Raw genomic sequence first — 22,788 nt, forward strand, 5'->3', positions numbered from 1 at the left:
CCTTCAGGTCTGGGTGCACAGACCCAGGTCTCCAAAAGCCGTTAGCCTCATGCCAGCCGCTCCGGACAGCATCTTTTGCCACTAGGGGGCCTCCCTTATCCCTAAGAGAAGGGATCAGCAGTGCAGAGACCAAGACCCGACTTCCGTTTCCACAATGTATGGTCTCCAGGGAGGGACCAAGCATTGTATGACTACACAGCCCCAGACTGGTCATGACAGGACAGATGCAGAGCCATTAAGAAGCCTTCCCTTGGCTGACAATTTCTGGACTTGGTCATGGCAACCTGGGGCTGAGGTAGGACTTGACCGGCAGTGATGTTGCAACCTCCAAATTCCATCCGGGAAGCAGGCGAGCCTAGAGTGGGATGCCTGCTCCCAGGCTGTGCACCCTCTCCTGCCCGCTCCCCTCTCCCCCTTTGTGGTTGCCCTCGTTGCCTGGACACAGACCCCTCTAGATCAGAAGCAGAAGGGTCTGCAGGTGCAGGAATACACAGCATGGCATCAGCGACCCTAGCTGTCCATGAAGTGGGTGGTGAGACCGCTCAAAGCAGGAAGACCTATAGCCCAGCATTTGCCTGTAAACCTCTCAACGCAGGACCTGGGGAGGGTGCCAGGGCTTACGTGGCCCTAGGTTGCTTCAGCTCTCCGACTTTCCGTTACTCGTTTGCAAAATAGGGAAGAACCCAACCGCTCAGACTTTTTGCATATTGTTTTGAGATGACGGTCTAGGAGTTACTTTGAGCTTCTTGAAACTGGAATGGTTTTCTAAACCAACCCATACTCGAATCTTGTAAGCCCAGCATATACCTAAGGGCGAACACAGCTGTGTTTATTAAAATATATATGTGTATGCTGTGGGAACTAATCAATATATTCTAATTTGAGTATTAAGGAATGTTCCGAACAAGTGGCAATGTTTAAATCTAACCTTTAAGGCTGTTATACACAGTTGGATGTCCCAGAATGATACGGTGCCTTGCACGTGATAGTTACTCAATAAATGATTACTAAATACCAAAACAAAAACAACAACAAGGGACTTCCCTGGCGGTCCAGTGGTTAAGACTCCACGCTTCAACTCTGGGGGCGCCAGGTTTGATCCCTGGTCAGGGAACTAAGATCCTGTACGCTGCACCAAAAACCAAAACCCAAAGGCAAAAAGCACGCGAATACGTGCACGTTTGTGTGTACCCACGTGTATATGTGTGCATAGGTATGTATATTTCTACAGTCACTCATGTATTTTTCCCTCCTGGCCCTCCATCAGCAGACTCGAGACAATGTACTCCGGTCTCCGCAGCGGCTGAGTCTGGGGCCAGCGGCGACCTACGTTGAGCTCTAAGGTGTCTGGACTAACGCTGCAGGAGTCCAGTCCTCTGGGGCGCTGGGCCGGGCCCACAGGTGCCAGAGCCCACGTGCCTCTACCCCGGAAGGTGCCACCAGAGCTCTGGGCGAGCGGCGAGTGGCAGCTGTCCCCTCCCGGGCCACGGGGTAGCCCACACACATCACACGTCCCCACGAAAACCCCAGCCGGTGTTGCGGCTCGTATCTGCCTCTCCTGCCGGCCCCTGGGCCCAGTCCCCTGGGGGCCCAGCCCAGCAACCGCGAAGCCCCAAAGCGGGGCCTCCGTGGGTCCGCGGGAAGCGGCAGCTTGAGAAAGACGGTGAGCCCTCTGCCGTCTGGAAACAGAAGTTCCGCGCCCGGGAGCTGGCCTCCCCCCGTGGACGGACAGCGTCAAGGAGGCCACAGTCCTTGAAGCACTTCCTGGTGACCCCGATCATTCTGTGCGCGGCCGTGGTCATAAACACGCGGGAGCATCTCTCCGCTGACGTCGTCGATAACCCCCCAGGGTCACATACTGCGAACTCCCAGCCAGAGGCGGAAGCCACCTTCCTGCTTGGCTGTCCTGCGGGAGCAAGGATCGGCCTGGAAGGGTCTGCAGCTCCAGGGGGTCAGATAGGCCGGGAGCAGCCGTCCTGCTCTAGAGGCCACTCCGAGCATCGTCGAGAAGCCCTGGTGCCCGCTCAGGACCAGTGTGCCTTCCGTGGGGAAGGGCAGCTTCAGGAACTGCCCCAGGACATTTGACTCACTTCCATGTGACCCGCAATAAAGCCAGAAATAAACCCTTTGATGTGTGGGTCCCTAACTGAGAAGCCGGGCGCACAGGGCCTTCCAGAAAGAGCTCCGGGTTCCGCCAGCCTCCTTCCTCCTCCCACTTCCTCTTCCTTTTGGCAAAAGTAAAACATACAGAAAGACAGGGAAAGGCCATCCGGCCTGACATTTCCTGGCTGTCGCTGCCACCGAGTGCTTCAGAGTGCCCCGAAGAGGGGACCCTGGGGGCTGGAGAGCCGTGTGTGTGCTGAGCTCTCCAGGACCAGCCCTGCCAGCCAGGGCATCTTTCGTTCATTGGTTTATTCATCCAGTTCTCGTTTATTGCACGCTGGCCGGACGCCAGACCCTGTGTTAGGTGTTCTGAGAATTCCATGGTGAGCTCCCTGACCTCGGGAAGCTTCCGTTCTGGCGGGGGAACCCCACGATACACAACTCACAGACACAGGTCATGCACCCCATCCAACAAAAATGTGCTGTGTGCCTAGGGAATGTCAGAAAATTAAATGATGGTGAGGGGAAAAAAAGTCATTCGGTATAGGGAATAAGCCCCAATGGACGCCCACCCTACACCAAAACTGCCGCATAGAAATCTGGACTGAGGAGCTGGATTGACGCAGGAAAAAGAGCGGGAGCGGAAGGACAGGTGAATCTCAAAGGAATCACCCCTCGGCGGCGGACAAACTGCATCTCCAGTGGCCACTTGCAGGCATCTTCTGACGATGGTTCTGTCTGCACAGAGGCAGCCAGGCCCCGACGAGGGGCAGGAGTCCCGCCTCTGGAAAAGCCCAGGTGGGACACGTACCACCTCCACTTACCCTGTGCCCAGCCTGCGCCCTGCCAAACAGCACCTCCGAGGCATCCAGACCGTCAAAGTGTCGGCCTTGGGGCAGGCTGGCCCCAGCCAGGGCCACCACGGTGGGGAAGATGTCCAGCACGCTGCAGGAAGATCAAGACAGTGTTGGCCCCAGCTGTCCCCAGGCTCTCTCCCTGGCCGTGCTGGGGTCAAGAGCCGCCCAGCCCAGCCCAGACCAAGCCCCGGCAGCCTCCCATACAGCCCGCCCCCTCTGCCTACCTGTCCTGCCTTCAGGCCCCACCTGGATTTCCTACAGGAGCAGCACCCAGGCTCTGCAGCCAGGTGTTGCCTGGGCTCAAATCTCAGCTCGGCTATCTATCTCTCTAGCCCTCAGTTTTCTGTTCTCCAAAATGGGCATGATAGGGGACTTCCCTGGTGGTCCAGTGGTTAGGACTCCGCACTTCCACTGCAGGGGGCACGGGTTCAATCCCTGGTCAGGGAGCTAAGATCCAGCAAGCCTCGCAGTGTGGCCAAAAAAATAAAAATAAAATGGGCATGATAATAATAGTACCTGCCTCACTGGGCAGCAGTGTGGATGAAAGATACAGGTAATGCACGTAGAGGGCCTGGCACTCAGTGCTCACTGCATGTCTGTGTTGTAATCACTCACAGGGACACCCCTGCAGACCCACCTAAGAACTAGGGGGCTCTAATAAAAAGGAATGAAATAGTGCCATTTGCAGAGACATGGATAGACCCAGAGACTGTCATACAGAGTGAAGTAAGGCAGAAAGAGAAAAACAAATATCGTATAATATTGCTTACACGTGGAATCTAGAAAAATGGTACAGGTGAACTTATCGGCAAAGCAGAAATAAAGTCACAGATGTAGAGAACAAACTTATGGTTACCAAGGGGGGAAGGGGGGCGGTGGGATGAAATGGGAGATTGGGATTGACATATACACACTACTATGTATAAAACAGATAACTAATGAGAACCTACTGTAGAGCACAGGGAACTCTACCCAGTGCTCTGTGGTGATCTAAATGCGAAAAAAATCTAAAAAGGAGTGGATATATGTATATGTATAATCGATTCACTTTGCTGTACACCTGAAACTAACACATTATAAATCAACTGTCCTCCAATAAAAATTAATTTAAAAATAAATACATTAGGGCTTCCCTGGTGGCGCAGTGGTTGAGAGTCCGCCTGCCGATGCAGGGGACACGGGTTCGTGCCCCGGTCTGGGAAGATCCCACATGCCGCGGAGCGGCTGGGCCCGTGAGCCATGGCCGCTGAGCCTGCGCGTCCGGAGCCTGTGCTCCGCAAGGGGAGAAGCCACAACAGTGAGAGGCCCGCCTACCGCAAAAAAAAAAAAAAAAAATAATAATAATAATAATAAAAATAAATACATTAAATAAAAGTTAAAAAAAAAAAGAAAGAACCAAGGGGCTCTACCTGTCACCACCCAGGCCACCGCCACCCGCTGAGAGGGAACAGTGTGTGACAGGTGTCTGCAAGAGAACATTTACTTCATTTTTTCCACCCTGGGTCTCCATGTCGCAAATAGCTAGTCTTTGTCTAGAATGCCGTCATGTGTGACACATTCCATTCGCTTTCATTTAGCTCTGTTATTCCTGTTACAAAATAGTCAGCGTTCAGGGTGGGCAAAAAGGATGCCATCCAGAAATATGAAGGAGCATCACACACATAGCCCCCCACCCGAAGGCAGCCACTGTGAACACGCTGGTGGACTTTGTGAATCTGATTTTCTTTGAAGACACGTGGTACCATTTCCCTCTACTCTAGGGCACGTCTCCCTCCAGCCTGCTGTGCTCAGGTCAGACAAAAACTCTTCGGCAAGAACAGAGGGCCAGGCTAACGGAGAGTCAGTGGGGACTCAGCAGAACCGGAGGGCCAGGCCCGCGTGAGGCTGGACATCCCGGGAAAGAGGGTCCACCTGGGGCTGGGCTCATGGGGAGGCCTCCAGGCCCCACCTGCTGCTTCCCCAGCCCAGGGTCCGGGGAACAGAGGCTCGCCCCCCAAGATGGGCTGCGGAAGGGACCTGCCACGTGCCCGCCTCCTCTTCTCCTGTACTCCAGGGCTCTGTCTACAGCCCCAAGCAGGATCTCTCCCTCGACTACGGTACAGAGCGTCTCTGGTCTGCCTCTGGCTTCCACAGTCCACAGAGCTGGTGGCTTATCTCTGGCAATGCACGCTCCAGGAGCTGGCATCCCACGTGCATGCAAGTGCAAGAAGTGTGCAGTAAGCCCTTACGGAGTACAGAACAGTCCAGAAACCTGTCCAGAGTCTAAGGTCCCTGCCACAAATCAGGCGGCCCGGAGGACTGCAGTGTAGGCTGAAGAGGCCGGGGTCGCCGGCACTGCTGCTTTGGAGTTTTCTCTCCGTTGCACCCCTAAGAGAGGCGTGCCTCCCAGAGGGGTCAGGTCAGTGCCAGAAGAACAGGGTCTGCCTTAGATGTGGGGGTGTGTGGTACGTTTTCTTTTCCCGTCTTATTCCCCCCTCTGTCATCGTGAGGCTTAGCATCCTCATCATACAGCACAGAGTCTAATGTTCATGGAGTCCTAGTGTCTCAGAGTCGGGCAGGAACCTCCAGAGCACAGAGGAAAGCTCAGGTCCGCGAGAAAAGCTTCTGCATCTCCAGGACTTGTCAGTCCAAGCTCAGGCTACTAAAGAGGTCTTCCTTACGTAAAGGAGGAAACCAAGCCCCCGAGGGGAGCCCTGGAGGAGGGAGATCCTCCCGGGACACACAGCCCCAGACCCTGGGCCCCTGCGTGAACTTGAAGAAAGCATCAGTCCTGCAAAGGCTACCAAAGGGACCCCGCTACTCCAAACCCTCCCTAAGAAATTGGTCCCGGGAGTCTTGGAAACCTTGGGGAAAGAGACCAAAAAACCCCAAACCTAATTTTCAAATTTCCACAGTTCATTCTAATACCTGGGAAGGCGCATTCCGACTTTCATGGAACCTCAGTCCGTTTGCCTTTGGGGTTCCTTATTCCATATAAAATACTCAAAATTATATTTTATAATTCTGTTGACATAAAGATTATATAAATATATAAAGAGGAGATATTAAGCCATGTTTCTTCAACCTAAAAGTTTTTGGTTTTGCTTCTGGTTTCAAAGAAAATGAAAAGGTCGTGTGCCCCCAGCACCACGCCTCCGGCCCTGATGGGCGAGTCGGCCTTGGGTTCTGGAGGCCTTGGTTACGAGAAGGGCCATCGAGAGCCTGCTCGCGGACAGGCAGACACGGCGACCCAGAAGAGAGCCATCTGAGTGGGTCGGCTCCAGGGGGCACACACTGCAAGTTCTGTTGCCCATGTGAGAAGATTTTCTTCGTGCGGCTTCAGCCAGCCCAAGGCGCTGAAGGCTGTTCAGAGAAAGTGTGCACATTTGTGTTTTTATCCAAGGAATTGCCAACAGAACCTACGTGTGGGGACTGGGCAATTGCGAGGAGGATGCGGGGAGCTGCAGGGCTGCGAGGGGCTGGCCTGGATCTCACGGCACATGTTGATGGCACTGGGGTGCTTGCTGGGGTGCCGGGGGTGGAAGGAAGGCTGTTTCCTAGAAGCACGGACATTACATCTGGGAAGTGGCCGGTGTGATCTGAAGACGGGAAGTGAGAAGGGCCAGGCCTGCTGGAGTGTAGACTGGGGTGCGTGGGCCTGGACTCCGGGCCTAGAGTGAGGGAGAGGAGAGCAGAACCCCTCCAGACCGTGGAAGAGTGAGAACGGGCCTGGGATGTGGCGAGCGAGCTCTTTAGCCTCTGGCTGTAAGTTCCTTCCTGCGGGAAACTCGCTCGCGTTACCTCTGGGGAAAACTAGGTGCCCACCCCTTCCTGGCCTAAGTCCCTCGGCGGAGACTAGAGAGGCTGCAGGTTCCCCAGGCCCCCGGCCTCAGGTCCCTCTGGGAGACCAGCAGGGCCCGGCAGCAACTTTGCAGGGAGCACGGTGGGGGGGCCAGAGCCAACACCAAAGCGCGCATGTCCGTTACAGACCAGAGTGCCGTAGGAGTGCGGGTGAGGGAGGGTCCACTGCTTATCTCCCCCCATAACCCACTGCCAGATACGGGAAAGCAGTGGTGGGGGGTGCTTGAAAGGAGATGCGCAGTTGGGCCTCGCCCAGGGGGCGGTGACACCCAACCCACAGGACACCGACCTGAGCATCATCTCTTTGCAGATCCTACTTCCGGGACTCAGTTCTGTGCCTCAAGACAGCCCAGAACCAGCCGAATCCCCCTGCACATAACTGCCTGCCTTTGGGATATGGGGAGACAGTCTCGGGGTCCCCCAGCGGGTCATCCGCTCTCCGGGCGAAACAGACCTTTAGCTGTTTTTCAGATGAGATTATTGCAAGTCCTCCCTACCCTTCTAGCCGCTGTAGGCTTTGCCCCAAGAATCTCCAAGAGGGCGTTCCTCCATTCTGAACAGAGATGGGGGCCTCCCAGCTCAGATGCAGAGCAGCCCCCCACCCCTTTTTGTACATGATCAAGAGAAATCACCAAGAGCTGTGGTTCTCAACCAACATGAGACTGTCCTCCCCAGGGGACACTTGGAGCCGCCGGGGGACGTTCTGGTTGTCACAACTGGGGCTGGGGGAGCCATGGGCATCCAGTGGGTGGAGGCCAGGGATGCTAGTAAACATCCTTAAACGCCCAGGACACCCTCCACCCCAAAGAACGGTCCAGCCCAAAATGTCAGCAGTACCAAGGTTGAGATACCCCGCTTTAGAGTTTTAGGATCAAATCACCCGGCCCTTTTCGGATGTGCTGCCCTCCCGAAGGGACGTCAGCTCCTCAGCAACAGAAGCCTTCTGTCCGATGTGCCCATTCTTACATCCCCAGTCCCTGGAGCCATGCCTGACCCATAACTGGGCCCAACAATTCATCTCCGTTGAATAAATGAATTTCCCCCATTCTGCAGTTGTGTCACTGGGCTTTGGGGTCAGGGCATCTGTAAGACCTTTCTTTTGATCTTGTCCTGTCACCTCAGTGCACACCTGATTATTAACACACTAGTTACGTCTAAAGGTAACCAATAGGCTTAGTGTCGACCCCTTCTCCCCTGACCCCCTAACACACCTTTCTACTGTTTCTGTATTCACGTGAGTATTTATGTCAACTTGTCTACTCTCTGGTGTCCGTAATTCCATAGGCACTGGGATATTGGGTTCAGGGATCCTGGCCTCAGCTCAGAGTGGCTGAAGGGAGTTATCTCTGATCTGGAAGGAGATGTATATCCTCTGGGGAATAAAGTAGTAGACTAAGTGATCAAAGAGGTGATTAAGTACCTAATATGTGGGAGTGTCTGGCTGGGCTTCCAGGAACGTGAAGCACAATAGCGTCAGTTTCTTGAATATGCATCATACCACCCTTCTCCTGAGAGCTGACCCGGAGGGAGTCCTGGCAGTCAGGGCGCTCCACCCAAGTTTGCTTTCCATGGATTCACGTGAGAAAATAGCAAGAGGGTGAACTGTATGGAGACAAACTGTCCTGCTGCAATCAGGACTAATTTAACACCAAAAATATCTAAGAGGGGCTGATCTGGTGTATCGGTAGTGTCCTGGTAAAATTCCCGGCAACTGTTACCTCGTACCAAGGCTGGCTTCCTTTGGACACTCACCAAAATATACCCTAAGTCAGTTGTCACCCCCGAAGCCCGGAATTATCAACAAAATGATGCAGTTTTATCACGGAGCCGTAGTTGACTGAAGGTGAGAACGCCATTCTCAACTGAGAAGCACGAGCTTGGTTTCCGGGGATGTCACTTGAGAGACGGCACGTCCAGCCCCGCCTGTGAACCCTTGGCCTGACTGCAGCAAGTCAGGCCCATAAAAAGCAGCCCGCCTGGCCCTCTTCCCGGCCGGCCTGACGTCACAGACTCCAGCCAGAGCTGCTGCTGTCACGCCTGCTGGCAGCATCCCGTCCCCATCCCCCCCCGCGATTGTACGGGGCTGACCAGGAGTTCCTGGGGGCCCAGAGGCTGCCAGGGACAGTACCTACTCACCCCCGACTTCGGCTGTCACCGCTGTTCACCTTTCCTTTCCCCTGGGCTTCAGTCTCCCCGCCTTCTCCCCATCACCTCCCCTCTGGGATGCTAGAGGAAACCAGTGAAGCCTGCTTTCCTCTCCTGGGCTGTGTTCTCTAGGCCAGAGCCCACTTGGTTAACGGTGAAGGACCTTTGGAACTAGGAAATTAGTCTTTAACCAGAAGAAGACCTCTGAGCCTGTGAGCAAGCACCTGTGTCTACGGAGGGGCCCCCTTGTCCATGGATTCAGGGCAGAACCACGGAGAGGACGGGCCCTCCGGGTGATTAAGAAGCCCTCGTTATAAGTCATGGCTGCAGAGCTGCGTGGTGTTGCTTTCGGGATGGCACACCACAGCCAAGTTCTGTGCCAAGGAGATGGCCTCCTGGGCCGCCTTAATAAGGAGATCAGAGTAATCGTGAGATGTGCTCACGTTTACAATCGTCCTTCCGTGTAGAAGCCTCTTTGCCAGAGGTAGGAAGAAGATCTTCACCCAAGGATTCATCTTTTCCTTCCCAGCCCGGTGGGTCCAGCTTCCTTCTCCCTCCCCTCGGGGGCACGTCAACATCTAGACCCCTGTCTTGTGCCATCTGATGACCAGTGACATGCTTGACAGAGCCATCGCCAGGACACCTGCCCTACCCCCAGAGAAGGGATCCTTCGGGCCCAGCAGATCCATTCCCGCACCCCCGTCAGCGTGGCCCAGGCCACACGTGGTGAGGATGCTCCTGGCCTTTCTGCAGCCACTGTCTCCTCAGTGCACACCAGCACGACCCAGCACAGACGGCCACCCAGTGTCCTCTTCCCAGAGACAGCCCCCCAGAGGACGGCTTGAAAAGTGTCCCACTGCACTGTTGCTACAGGCAGCTCCACGCTGCTACAATCTGAGTTCGGGAAGTATCTGGGGACAGCTGGCCAGGGCAGGTGATGTTTGAGGTCTCTAGCCACACAAGCATCCGTGACCTTTTCCTACATCTCAAGGTAATTTGGGTCTCGTACCTTAGCAAAGCAGTGCTGGTGACGTTGACGGGGACCCTGCCGGGCCAGTAAGCCAGAGCCGGGACACGGTGTCCTCCTTCCCAGGTGGTCTGCTTGGCTGGACTTCCCCCTGTGAGAAGAGGGGAGACAGTTGGTTCTCTGGGAAAACAGTCCTTCTCCACGGGGACTTTCTAAGAGCTTCTGATAATTCCAACAAAGGAATGACTTCCTTTAGCCACGAGCTATTTTTATTCATGTAGTTAATCTCTTTCAATGCGTGCTTTTATTTTACCGGATTCAACATGCGTAACTAGCTGTGTCTGTCCCTCTCTAGGGAATCACGTCACTTAATTTCTTCATGCCACTTTGGCCACTTCAGATTGTCTGGCTTGTTTACGGACTGGCATCTGTCCTGTGCACCCGAGACATAGTAGGCGCTCAACAACTATCTGTTGAATAAATGAATGAATAAATGTGTCTTCCTACAGATCATGTTTAGGATGGAAACATAAAACTATTTGAAATGAGATAAAGGCGGAAATTCCCACAGTTATTTGATCCGCCCAACAACTGATCTGGCATAGGTTTTGTTGTTGTATTTTGTTCACTCTGCTTTACTTTTTTGTTTTCCTTTTTTTTTTTGAATGAATGAGCTCTTCCGATGTTGTGGTAGCTCCGACCTCTTGCCTCTCACGGGGCGGTAAGAACAATCTACGTGCAATCTACAAATTTCCACTGGGTAATTAAAGGAATTATTGCTGTAACCACCAAGTCAAAAGTGACCACCAGTGTAACGATGACCAGAAGGCTGGAAGGGGTGAGGTCATGCTTTATGGAAACATCCTGAGTACGTGTTGCGTTGAATTAACCATGACCATGCCCATCCCTCCCACGCACACCCCGACCTCATCCCAGCTGAGCCAGGAATTCCGCACGGTTCGCGTGTAGAGAGCCTTTCCAAGGCAAACACTGTGTGTGTCTCACACATACCATGGTCATGCAACGTCCTTATGTTTGGCTGGCGGGAACAATGATGCGGAGGGAGGGGGCGAGAAGACCAAGGCTGCCGTCACTTTGCACTCACCCTGCAGCAAACGGAACCTTTGATGTCCCTGGCCCAGCACATGACACCAGAAATGCTCGGCATTCTTGGAATTTTCTCATAACCAGCTCTGGAGTCCCCCCAACAAGGGTTGAAGTCAGAAACAATACACAGAACAACTCATGTCTATGGACCGTTTATGTTTAGGGGTGGGGCTCTCAGAACCAAGTGGAGTTGTGGGGGGAGCCGAATGGGAAACTCTTTGACTTGGCCCAAGATGTCTCAAATACCTTCTTCCCGTCCAGAGCCACGCCGGCCATAAATACCTAGAGCCCACTCCCAATTATTCACGCATATGGAACAGAGACTCCAGAGCTACAGCGAGCATAAATCGCACTCCCACGTGGCTTTGGAATGCATGACTTATGCTTCAGCTGAAGGCCAAGGAGCGGGGAGGGGGCATCTAACATTGCACGTGCGGGACCTCTGCAGATAATCCCCACCACCACCCATGAGGGGCGTTTCTATGGAAGCTTGGGGAATAGGTGGGTGAAAATATGGAGTCCATTTATTTGCAAGTCCACGGAGCACAAAATTCAAACGAACTTGCTTAGCCTTTGAGGCCAGATGCTAAGGAAAAGCGAAGGTTTCAATTCGAAGAAACAAGCCAGTGGTTCTCAGGGTCGACCAGAAGGCCCAAGCTGGGGCCTTGCACTGTGTTAGGGCTACAGGTGTCAGAGTACAGAGCCGGCACCAGGACTGCGTTTCCACCTCCAGGGTGTTTCCAGAAGGGTACACTAGCCCCTCATTAATAAATCTGCTAATTGGTCTTCACCACTAGGGGTTCTGCTCATTTGCCATAATCTTTTTTGTACTGTTCTTTTTCAGACGATTAACTTTCCTAATTCGTTTCCAGAGAAAAATATGTCAGTGCGTTTGCCTTATTTCAGCAGAGGGTTGAAAGCTGGAGAGGTTAGAAGGAATTCGGCCAGTTATAAAACATGTGTACGTCAACAGAGTGGACAGTGCCCTGCAAAGAATCAGGAACTGGGACAAAGAGAGGAAAATGCTGGCTGAGAGGAGCGGCGTGGTGTGGACACTTGGGGTGCGGAGAGCAATCCCTCCTCTATGTTGTCAAGACCGGCCAGCTGGTACCTGGCTGTACCTTGGGTTCTGGCTTTACCAGAAAGACACAATTATATATTCCAGCCATGCCCACAAGCCTTGTACTCAAAAGGAATTTATCTTAAAAGAGTCCAGAGTGTGGGTAAGCAATTATAAAAAATACATCCCCCAGAGCGTGGACACCTTCTCACTGCAAATTCCAGTATCTCATTGGCACTGCTAGGGGTGGGCCAACTTTAAAAGATCCGACCAGCATTCTCTGTGGGTCCCTAGGGTTGATGCCTGATAACCAAGCATCTGATTATCAGAAACATCTAACAGTGTTTGTTGTGGTTCATCTGCACCAGCAAACACTGAAACACACAGCAGCTGGCCCTGGGCCCCTGATGCTCTTCAGTGAGACCTGCTCCTACTAATGGAAACTCATCCTCCGTGAAACACAACGGGAACAGTAACAATAATTTCTCCTATTGATTGAGCCCTTCCTAAGCACCAAGCTAAGTGCACCTACCTATAATGCTAAGTGCTTCCCGGCATCATCTCCCTGAATCCTCAGGACAACTTTGTGAGCTAAGCCCTGTTATCCTCATTCTACAGATGAGGAGGTTGAAGCTCAGAGAGGTTAAGTAATTTGCCCAAGGTCACACAGCAAAGAAACACTAGAGGCAGGATTTGAATCCAAGTCTAACCACACAGCCAGCACCCTCAGCCATTGAACCTTCTAGGACTTTTTAGGACAGTGGTTCCCATCCCCGAATGCATATTCGAACCACTAGCTTTTAAGAAATACCCATGCCAAGGTCCCTTTCCCAGAGAATTGTGATTTAAATTGGCCGGGGGTGGGGCCTGGATACCAGTACCTTGTAAAGCTCTCCTGGTGAGTTCAAGTAGAGCGCGCCCGTTCGGGCCGAGGGTGAAGAGAGCAAGGGGCAGAGTCAGAAAGTGGACACAATGCATTTTGAAACTAATTGTAGCTTATGTGCTTTTTAATGACAGGTTTTATATGGCCCACGGCTTTATAACGTTACGCCATCGGAGCGTGAATGCGACCCTACATGTTATAGTGAGTAAGGACAATAGCTAAGTCCACAAAGCCAAATAGGCACTTCTTAATTTCAAAAGCTACTCGTTAGCTGAGAGCAACCTTCATACTTTGATCAGCGCGCACTGGCACATCAAAAGGGTCCATTGCGTTTGGCTTTCTGTTGAGAAACGCAAGCCTGATGGTCATGAAAACGCATTTCGGTGCACTTGCGGTTAGTTATGACTCTAATTAAGGCAGAACCTCTTACTAAAAGCAATAAATATTTAGCCTCAGCAACCAAAATATAAACAGAACTGTGATTCATGAAACTGCTCGCTTGTTCTTCCCTGGCTACAGAAGAAAATGCCACTCCATGATGCATGGAGACAGGGGCAGCCTGCGGAAGGCTCACCACGACCTACGCTTAGGAACAGGGGTCCTTCCCAGAAAGGACCCAAATGCCATGCTTGCCTGAGTCAGAAAGGCAGTGTGGCTAATACAGAGGTTGGCAAACTTCTTAGTACATGGAGCCACCAGAAGGACACCCAGAGATGCTGATTTAGTAAGTCTTGGGTGGGGTCTGATTCCAAGTCATTCTGACACCAGTCTCCAAGGACCAGTTGAGAAGTATTAGTAAGGTAAATGGGAGGACGCCTTCTCATGGTGAGGCCTTGAGCGGAATTCTTAATGTCACTGCATGTCCATCTCCTCAGCCGTGAAGGGGGAAATGACTGTACTGATCTCATGGGATGGTGGAAAAGTTACGTAAGATAATGTATATAAAGTTCCAGGCAAGGTCCTTTGGCACAGTGCCTGCCACGGAAGCGCCCAATAAATGCCATCCAAAGAAACCGCAAGCAAAACAAAAACAAAACAAAATTACCTACAGATAGAAAATAGCAGAAGCTGCAACCTGGCAAAACATACACTGAATTCAGCCCCCTGACAGTTTGGTTTGGCACGAATCGTATTTCTTTTAAAACTAAATTTGAATGTCGTTAGTCAGAGCCCTTGATCTGATTTACTGAGCCCCTAATGCTGGCCACAATGGACACAAACAAACAGTTGTTCGTTTATACTACCTGCCTGGCCCCTCAAGGCATTTATATTTGTGACTCGGATGGAACACGCGTGTTCTGAGGAGCACACGTTCTATAATCTTCTAAAGAAGCAGGCTTCATTTCTAAATATAAATACGTGCCTCTGCCAAGGCTGCCCGGAGCGCACACACTAGTTCTCTAGAAACACAGGGCAGCCAGGCCTCTGTTGGGGCGAAGGATTCTGGCTGCCCTGCGGCGGCCGTGAGTGTGGGGATGGGGACTTCCAAGCCCGGCAGGGGACAGCATTTGACTTCCACTGGGTCCCCAGTGGTTGGCCCTGCCCCCAGCCGGGGCCGAGAGCCCCTCCCTTGCCCCTCACTCCCTCCCCCAGTGCCCCCTAACCCCGACCCCTCTCCGTCCCACCCCCTGCCCCAAATGGACAGGAGGCCCAGGATGTAGAGCACGCTTCCCAGTGGGAAAGGTTATGTAACCACCTGATAGCATCAAGTTACAACCAAGGTCTCCTAGAAGCCAAGGATGCCAAATTCAACAGCATGTTTCCTCATCACCAGGGGGGAGGAAGGAACAGTTCTGCTCTTCAAATAAAACAAGAAAAGATTTTCCAGACAGAGGAGCCGTCAGTTAGGGGACAAACAAGGTGTTGGTTCTGTCCCGGAGAGGAAATAGGTCTGGAGCAGGGAAGGGAGGGCCGGCGGCTGGGAACCAGGGGGGCCGCGGGCTCGGGGTCAGCAGCGGCCCTGCTGTGCCCCCTGGCCCCCGGTTCGGTCTCTCCTCACCCCTACAGGACGCAAGCCAAGTCTGGTGGCGCATCCTCACTCCAGCACGGGATGAAGGGATGACTGCAGGAGACGCTGCCTCATCACATCAGCTGAGCAAAGCGGCTCAGCCAGGAAAGGGGCGGGGGCGGTCCGGGGGCCCTGGGAACAGGGGAAGGCAGCGTGTGTCCTGATGTGCTGGGCCGGCTGTGGGGAGAAAGAAGCAGGGCTCTGGGTACTGTTTGTCCTGCTCCATTGTGAAAACACTGACTGTCTTCTCTCTTTCACCAGCTCGCGAGACTGGCCCCGTTTACAGCAGGATACACAGGCATCCCACTGACAAGGAACCTGCTCGAAGAAGAGCAGGTGGTCCAAAGGGACCCCCAGCCCCTCCCCCGTGACCCAGGTCCCCTGGCCATGCCCCTTCCACCCAGGGCTCTGCCCGCCTTCCCAGAGCCCCCAGCAGTGGCCTGGGCAGTGAGGAGAGGTTGACGGGAAGCCAGTTTGGAGACTGAGGAAGGGGAAGTGTTTACCCCTCCGCAAAGTGCGTCTTCAGGATCTCCTGGGAAAAGAAAAAGGTAACCAGATCCAGTCCCACCACAAATTCAAGTGCTGTGTCCCACAGATACCACATCCAGACACGACATTTGTGCAAGGCCCTGCCCCCCACAAAGGGTGTTATCTTGACATGAAGGAAATCCAGCCTCGGACCACAGTTTTCCAAACCAGAGGCCCAGAACTCTTGGGAAGTGATCCTTATGTTGTTTAAGGTGCCTGTGTACTTCAGCGGGAAAACCTTTCTCAGGTCATTTCTTCCAATTATTCTCTTTGTGGGAACCCTCCCCCCCCACCCAGATTGTTTCGGCTGGGAGTGAAGAGATGGAGTTGTATGGGGGCAGTAGAGGCCAGGCACCTCCCGGCCAGTGTCCAGTTGGCCCTGCACCGTCCCGCGAGGCGGGTCTCCACTGCCCTTACTGAGGAGGACGCAGGGCTGGAAGGGGCAGGGGCCGCCGGGCACCAGGTCCTGAGCTGAGTCGAGAATCACGCCTCCAAAGCCCTCTCTCCATCTCTCCACTCTGCCTCCCATAGATTTAGAAAGACTCAGACTGTCACAGGGGCTAATGAGGTTCTCCCTGACAACCATGGAGGGGGCAAAGAAGTAAGACAGGATGTTGCGGACAGCTGAGCAGTCAGTCGGGTATAACAGGATGTGAGGATAGTGATAACGTGGGTTGAGGAATGAGCCGGGTGGTGGTCAGAGCGTGTGGCCCCTCAGTCGATGGCTGACCCCGGGGAAGCCCTCTGCCCTGCTCAGCCTCAGATCCCTCTCCGGCCAACAAGATAGTTGGAGGAGAGCTCGCTGAGCCCTCCCTGGCACTGTTTGAATGCGGGGAGATTCCTGCAGACTGTCACTCACTCCCCTTTATTTATCATCTTTGACTCAACAGAAATGTCTATATATACATGTACCACCTCTTCTTTATCCATTCATCTATTTTTTTTTTTTTTTTTTTTTTTTTTTTTTGCGGTATGCGGGCCTCTCACTGTTGTGGCCTCTCCCGTTGCGGAGCACAGGCTCCGGATGCGCAGGCCCAGCGGCCATGGCTCACGGGCCCAGCCGCTCCGCGGCATATGGGATCCTCCCAGATCGGGGCACGAACCCGTATCCCCTGCATCGGCAGGCGGACTCTCAACCACTGCGCCACCAGGGAGGCCCTATCCATTCATCTATTGATGGACACTTAGGTCACTTCCATATTTTGGCTATTGTAAATAATGCTGCAATGAACATAGGGGTGCATATATCTTTTGGAATTCGTATTTTCATTTTCTTCAGATAAACAGTGGGATTGCTGGATTGCGTGGTAGCGTTACTTTTTTTTTTTTTTTTTTTTTTTTTTGCCGTATGCGGGCCTCTCACTGTTGTGGCCTCTCCCGTTGCGGAGCACAGGCTCCGGACGCGCAGGCTCAGAGGCCGTGGCTCACGGGCCCAGCCGCTCCACAGCATGTGGGATCTTCCCGGACCGGGGCACGAACCCGCGTCCCCTGCATCGGCAGGCGGACTCTCAACCACTGCGCCACCAGGGAAGCCCGGTAGCACTACTTTTAATTTTTGGAGGACCGTGCGTACCGTTTTCTGCAGCGGCTGTACCAACTTGCACTCCTTTTTGTCCACACCATCCCCAGCTTTGCTTCGGATTCAGTAGGTTTGGGGTGAGGCCTTAGAATCTGCATTGCTAACAAGTTCTCAGGTGGTACTGATGCTGCTGGTCCTGGGACCTCAGCTGATAACCCACTGGTCTAGGTCTGAAAGTTCTAGACTCGAAGGGCGCTAGATGTGGATATCCCAAATTGGTGGCTCTCAGAGTGGTCCCTGGACCAGCTGCATCAGCATCACCCAGGAGCTGGTTAGAAATGCAACATCTCCATCACCAACCCAGACCTAATGGGTGCAGGACCCCCAGGGGACCATCTACACGTTAAAGTCTGAGAAACACTGCTCTAGACCATCATTCTTTAAAGTCGGGGCTTTGTTGATCTTTGTGTCCCCAGCACTGAGCACAGTTCCTGGCACATAGTAGGTGCTCAACAAGTAGAAGGAGATAGAAGGAAAGGAGGATACTGCCCTGCTGATACATGTGTTTCTCATAAAGTTCTTCCCTCGAAGAATGGGCTACAGTGCACAACCGTAAACTGGTTCACTATTTTAAAGCTGCCTCCTAAGGGGGAGAAGAGAAAAGATAAGGCAGGTCTTCAGGAGATCAGAGGTCGTCTTCTTAGGAAACAGAAAGATCCCCACAGAGGGGCCACTTACGGACAGATTTTTATCCCCTCAACCTTGGTCTCTGTGCCTTCAGGACTTTTACTCTTGAGAGTAAAAATGATTCCAGGCTCTTCTAACTGAGCATTGAAGACGGCAGCCTGGCCTGAGGGTACCCCAGGTACAGAGAGGAGGAATTATCATCAGCGAATGCAAAAAAACCACTCCCAGTTGGCACTGTATTTCTCTAGGCTGTGGCTGCAGCTACCGGACACATTTCCACCACTTTTGGTCCTAGAGCATCTTTTCCTGGTCCAGCTCTCCAGGAAGCAGAACTAAATTACAGAGCTCTTGAACGAACTGGATGGGCCAAAGAGATCCATGCACTGAGGAACGCCACCACCCAGAGGGATGAAGTCGTCCGGTCACTGGGCAGCATCCAGTTTCCCTGACTTCCACCACATATGTCCACACACGAGATGTGGTCACAGCTCAGCAGTCACTCACCTGTAAAGTTCTCAAGGGATCTGATCCAAGGGACGCCAGGGTAAAGCACTTCCTTCTCACAGCTAGCCGTGGGACACACGAAAATTCTAGCTTCTAGGTAACTACACATATTCTGCCAGACTCATCTGAAAGGGAATTTGTGTCCTCTGACTTGGACACAGCTGGGCCCGCAGGTCAGAAGCCAGCCAGACAGCAGGGCAAACCCAGCCCCAGGGGGTCATCTTGCCAAGTCCACCTCTGCACCCCTCGGATATAAGCACCTTCTGAAATTTTAATTTTAATTTTTTCATTAAAAAAAAATAACTAAAAAAATTTTTTTTAATTGGTAAAAAAAAAGTGGGAATAACTACACTTAAACCCTTCCTCCCTTACCCAGAGGTAATCACTGCTTATCTTTTATTATCAATACCTTTTGTTGCCTCTCTCAAGATTTTTCCGAGAATACATGCACTTAGTTTTATACAATAAAATCGTACTTTACATATGGTTTTGTGACCTGCTTTACTCACTGAAAAGTATTTAATGTAACTGTTTCCAGGTCAATCATATGCACCATTTTCAGTGGTTCCTTAGTGTTTCTTTAAATGCATGTATCATAATTTCTTTGAGCACTCCTCTCTTGCTGGACACTTGGGTTATGTCTAACTATTTTTCTCAAGAAAAACCTACTGCAACGAGAATTCTTTTACACACATCATTGTGCACTTGGCTTATTATTTCTTGAAGACAAATTCTTTAAAAGAGGAATTAATGCATCGCCCAGCATGCATATTTTTCAAGACTTTGGTCCACACTGCCGAAATGTCCCCAGCAGGACTGCTCTTTCAGGGAGTGAGGTCCTTTTGGGAAACCTTCCCAGCAGATGGGCGCTGAGCTGAGGGCTGAAGGGTGCTTACATAAAGAGAGGCAGTACGGGGTAGTGGGAAGCTCACCAACTTTAACTTGGTAGCAAGCCAGGCTCCGTCCTCCCAAACTGTGTGACTCTAGGCAAGTTACTTAGCCTCTCTCATTCTTCAGCTGTAAGTGGAGTGATTACTACCTGCCTTTCACTAAGGTTCAGAGATAATGCATATAGAAACCTTGCATAGTTGTGCACTAAATATTTCTTGAATGAATGAAATTAATTAATGTTTGGATGGATGAAGGCATGACTTTTAAAAAAGGAAAGAGGGCTTCCCTGGTGGCGCAGTGGTTGAGAGTCCGCCTGCCGATGCAGGGGACACGGGTTCGTGCCCCGGTCTGGGAAGATCCCACATGCCGCGGAGCGGCTGGGCCCGTGAGCCATGGCCGCTGAGCCTGCACGTGCTCCACAACGGGAGAGGCCGCAACAGTGAGAGGCCCGCGTACCGCAAAAATAAATAAATAAATAAAAATATAAAAGGAAAGAAAAGAAAGCAAGGAGGAAGATCAAGGACATGAGGATGAAGGTAAAGGCAAAGCATACTTGTTGGGCTGGCCTGTCAGCGGGCCGATGCCCTGGGAGGGAAGGAAAGGGAACCCCCCAGGTGAACACGAGCTTTCTCCACTCCAAATTGTTTCTCTTCTGGGAGCCAGTGGCTGTGAGTAACCTGTCCCTATTTCACAATGATGTCCCAAGACCCGGCTATAAACTGGTCCTCCCAAAGGCCGGATCTCATGCCCCAGCCTGGACTCAGCACCCGCGGGGAGATGCCCCAACCCCAGCTGTGAGCCTGTACCTTGACGAGTTTGCCACGATCCAGTGAAGGGCCCCATGCTCCCTGCCAGCTCACACTTCTGAGCCCACGGGCCATTGTCTCCTAGAAACCAAAAAAAACAACACGCAGCAGTCAACAGGCTGGAGGATGCTTCTGCCCGGTTCTCTCTCTCTCGGGTCCCACATCCCTGTGCACAGCAGGGGACTGGAGAGAAAAAGGACCTGTGAAAACAAATGCAACCCTACCCTTGAAGGACCTTTTAGAGGGGGCTGCCTCTGATGGGCTTTCCAGAGAGGTTGTCTGTCCTGCCCCGAGCTCGCCCCACACTTAGGCTTTTGCCTTTGGATATGGGCTCAGCGATTCCATTACCATTATCTTCAGCCCAGCAACTTTTTCTTTTCTTCCTTTTGTTTTTTGTGGGGTTTTTTTGGCCGCACGGCACGTGGGATCTTAAGTTCCCCAACCAGGGATCGAACCCATGCCCCCTGCAGTGGAAACACGGAGTCCTAACCTCTGCACCACCAGGGAAGTGCCCCAGCAACTCTTTCTTGAGCCCCTATGATGCACACAGTGCTCCACATACATTATCTCCTGATCCCCCAATGTGCTATGGAATAGATTTGACTGTTAGCTTGATTCTGCCGAAGAGGAAGGAGAGGCTTACAGAGGTTAAAGTAACTTTCCCGGCACTTCCCTGGTGGTGCAGTGGTTAAGAATCCGCCTGCCAATGCAGGGGACACGGGTTCGAGCCTTGATCCGGGAAGATCCCACATGCTGTGGAGCAACTAAGCCCGTGCGCCACAACTCCTGAGCCTGCGCTCTAGAGCCCGTGACCCACAGCTACTGAGCTCACGAGCCACAACTACTGAAGCCCGCGCGCCTAGAGCCCGTGCTCCGCAACAAGAGAAGCCACTGCAGTGAGAAGCCCATGCAACGAAGAGTAGCCCCCGCTCGCCGCAACTAGAGAAAGTCTGCGGGTAGCGACGAAGACCCAACGCAGCCAAAAATAAATAAATAAATAAATACATTTATAAAAAATAAAAAATAAAGTAACTTTCCCAAGAGTAGAGATTCAAACCCAAGTGTCCACCGCTCTCGCTCCAGACAGGGACCCGAGACCAGTGATGCCTGTGTGGGCCCTTTAAACAGCTCACTAGTCCAGCACCACTCAGCCAGAAGATGTGACCTGCTGACCAGTGGCAACCTTTGGGATGGGGGAAGACGGTAAAGAAGGACTCTTGGAATCGCCCAAGGATTACAGAGGTCTACAATGTCAAAGTCACTCATTAACAATTAACAGCAACACCCAGATGGCCCTGATCAACAGCCAGGGGGCCAGCAGGGTGCCTGCCCTCTCTGTGCAAGCCTTTCCAGGGGCACAGCCCTGGTGGCCCCAATGGACAGGTGCTCAGCACGCAGGCCAATGAACGCGAGCAGGGCCCCAAGTTCAAGGCAAGCCCCCTGCCCAGCTGAAGAGGGTCACTCGCCCAGACTCTGCTCTTGTGTGGGGCGTGTGCGGGGTTATCCATTAGATCCCAGTGAGGCTGGCTGGGTTTTACTACTTCACCTGTAAACCAAAGGAATGTGTTGTTTTTAGCTGTGAGGTCAACTTTGTCCTTGATCTGGCCCACGAGGCTGTCCATCTCCCGGAGAGCCGCGCTGTACGGCCTTCGACCCCCGGGTTCTGCTGACAGCAGGTTCCTGGACAGGGGCACATGCATGTGGGCCAGGCCCACGTAGAGCAGGAAGGGTCTTCCGCCGGCACTGAAACGAGAGAGCCAGACCCTCTCCAGAAGGGTCCCGTGGCCTCAGAGAAGAGCCCAGAACCCCTTCCACCCTGTGTGCTCAGGAAGTACACATCCGTCTACAGCCTGCAAAGGCAATGGGGGGATAAAGCTAGTTAAAGACTGAGAGTAATTGTAATACTCGCTTCTGCCCTTTAACGTTTACCGAGAGCTTATTAAACATGACTCACGTTCCTGAATTCATCCTCATAAAACCCCCCAAGTTCCCTTTTCCGGATGAAGCGTCAGAGGCTCAGGGAAACGGAGAGACTTACCCAAGGTTAGTAAGCGACCAAGTCTGGGTTTAAACTAAGGTCTGGCTGAGAGCAGAGCCCTGGCTCTTAGCAGCTTCATTCTAACGACCAGTGCAAACATATTTTTAAGTTTCAGCTGCTCCTTCGCAGGATCCAGGCCATCGTTTCCATTCCCAGCCTTGGCTCTTTCTAGGAGAGGAACGGATGACTGAAACGGACCACAGGGAATTCCAAGGCCATAGCTGGGAACGTCTAGATCAAGGTCCTGGTAGAGGCCAGGCTCCCGGCTGCCCCTACTCTGATCCTGCAGGTTCCCCTGGGAGGCCTCTGCTTCCTGCCTGCTCCCCACCTGCATTCCCAGGCCAGGGGCAGGGTCAAGGGCAGCAGCAGGGACCCTTGGGGAGCCCCTTCCCACAGCCCACCCCTGTGGGGGGTCTTTCAGAGGACACAGGGAGGGCAAGGGGGAACTTCAGGCGAGTCCATAGGGTGATAACAGAAGCGCAGCTCTTTTACACCAGGCCACCTGGACACTCGACTTTCAAACTGGCCTGAGCGTTCTTGGCTGCCCCCGATTCACACCACCCCACATCAAGCTCTCTGAGTCCCCCAGCCTCAGCTCTGCACCAAACCTCGCCCTGGAGACGCCCCTGCATCCCAACTCCCAAAGTCTCCTGATTGGGACTGTACTGCACTCAGCTCTCTGAAGGACAGAAGATGCACGTCCCAGACGGTGGCCTCTCCTTCCCCATTCTAATCAACAATCTCTCTGCAACATTTCACGAGCTGTGTTGTCCATGTCCACGAGTCAGGAGTGGCTATTCTGATTTCAATTCACGAAAATGAAATAAAGCTAAGAATTCAGTGTC

At 52.7% G+C, this 22,788-nt stretch overlaps 1 protein-coding gene across 10 annotated transcripts in view; it reads right to left on the reverse strand.

The window, feature by feature from the left end:
• ARSG (arylsulfatase G) overlaps window positions 1-22,788 on the reverse strand; it is a 122,534-nt gene that overhangs the window by 12,421 nt on the left and 87,325 nt on the right. For 7 of the 10 annotated variants that reach the window (XM_060080859.1, XM_060080860.1, XM_060080855.1 and 4 more), the window contains 4 exons: window positions 21,452-21,648; window positions 19,906-19,986; window positions 9,955-10,063; window positions 2,928-3,048 (listed from right to left, as the gene is read on the reverse strand). In XM_060080859.1, the coding sequence (XP_059936842.1) occupies window positions 2,928-3,048; window positions 9,955-10,063; window positions 19,906-19,986; window positions 21,452-21,648 (508 nt within the window). Of the gene's footprint in view, window positions 1-2,333; window positions 2,594-2,927; window positions 3,049-9,954; window positions 10,064-19,905; window positions 19,987-21,451; window positions 21,649-22,788 lie in introns of those variants that run through there. The other 3 variants (XM_060080862.1, XM_060080861.1, XM_060080864.1) reach the window with 2 other exon arrangements.

This window comes from Mesoplodon densirostris, chromosome 18 (assembly GCF_025265405.1).
Source record: "Mesoplodon densirostris isolate mMesDen1 chromosome 18, mMesDen1 primary haplotype, whole genome shotgun sequence".
In the NCBI taxonomy this organism is placed as follows: Eukaryota; Metazoa; Chordata; class Mammalia; order Artiodactyla; family Ziphiidae; genus Mesoplodon; species Mesoplodon densirostris.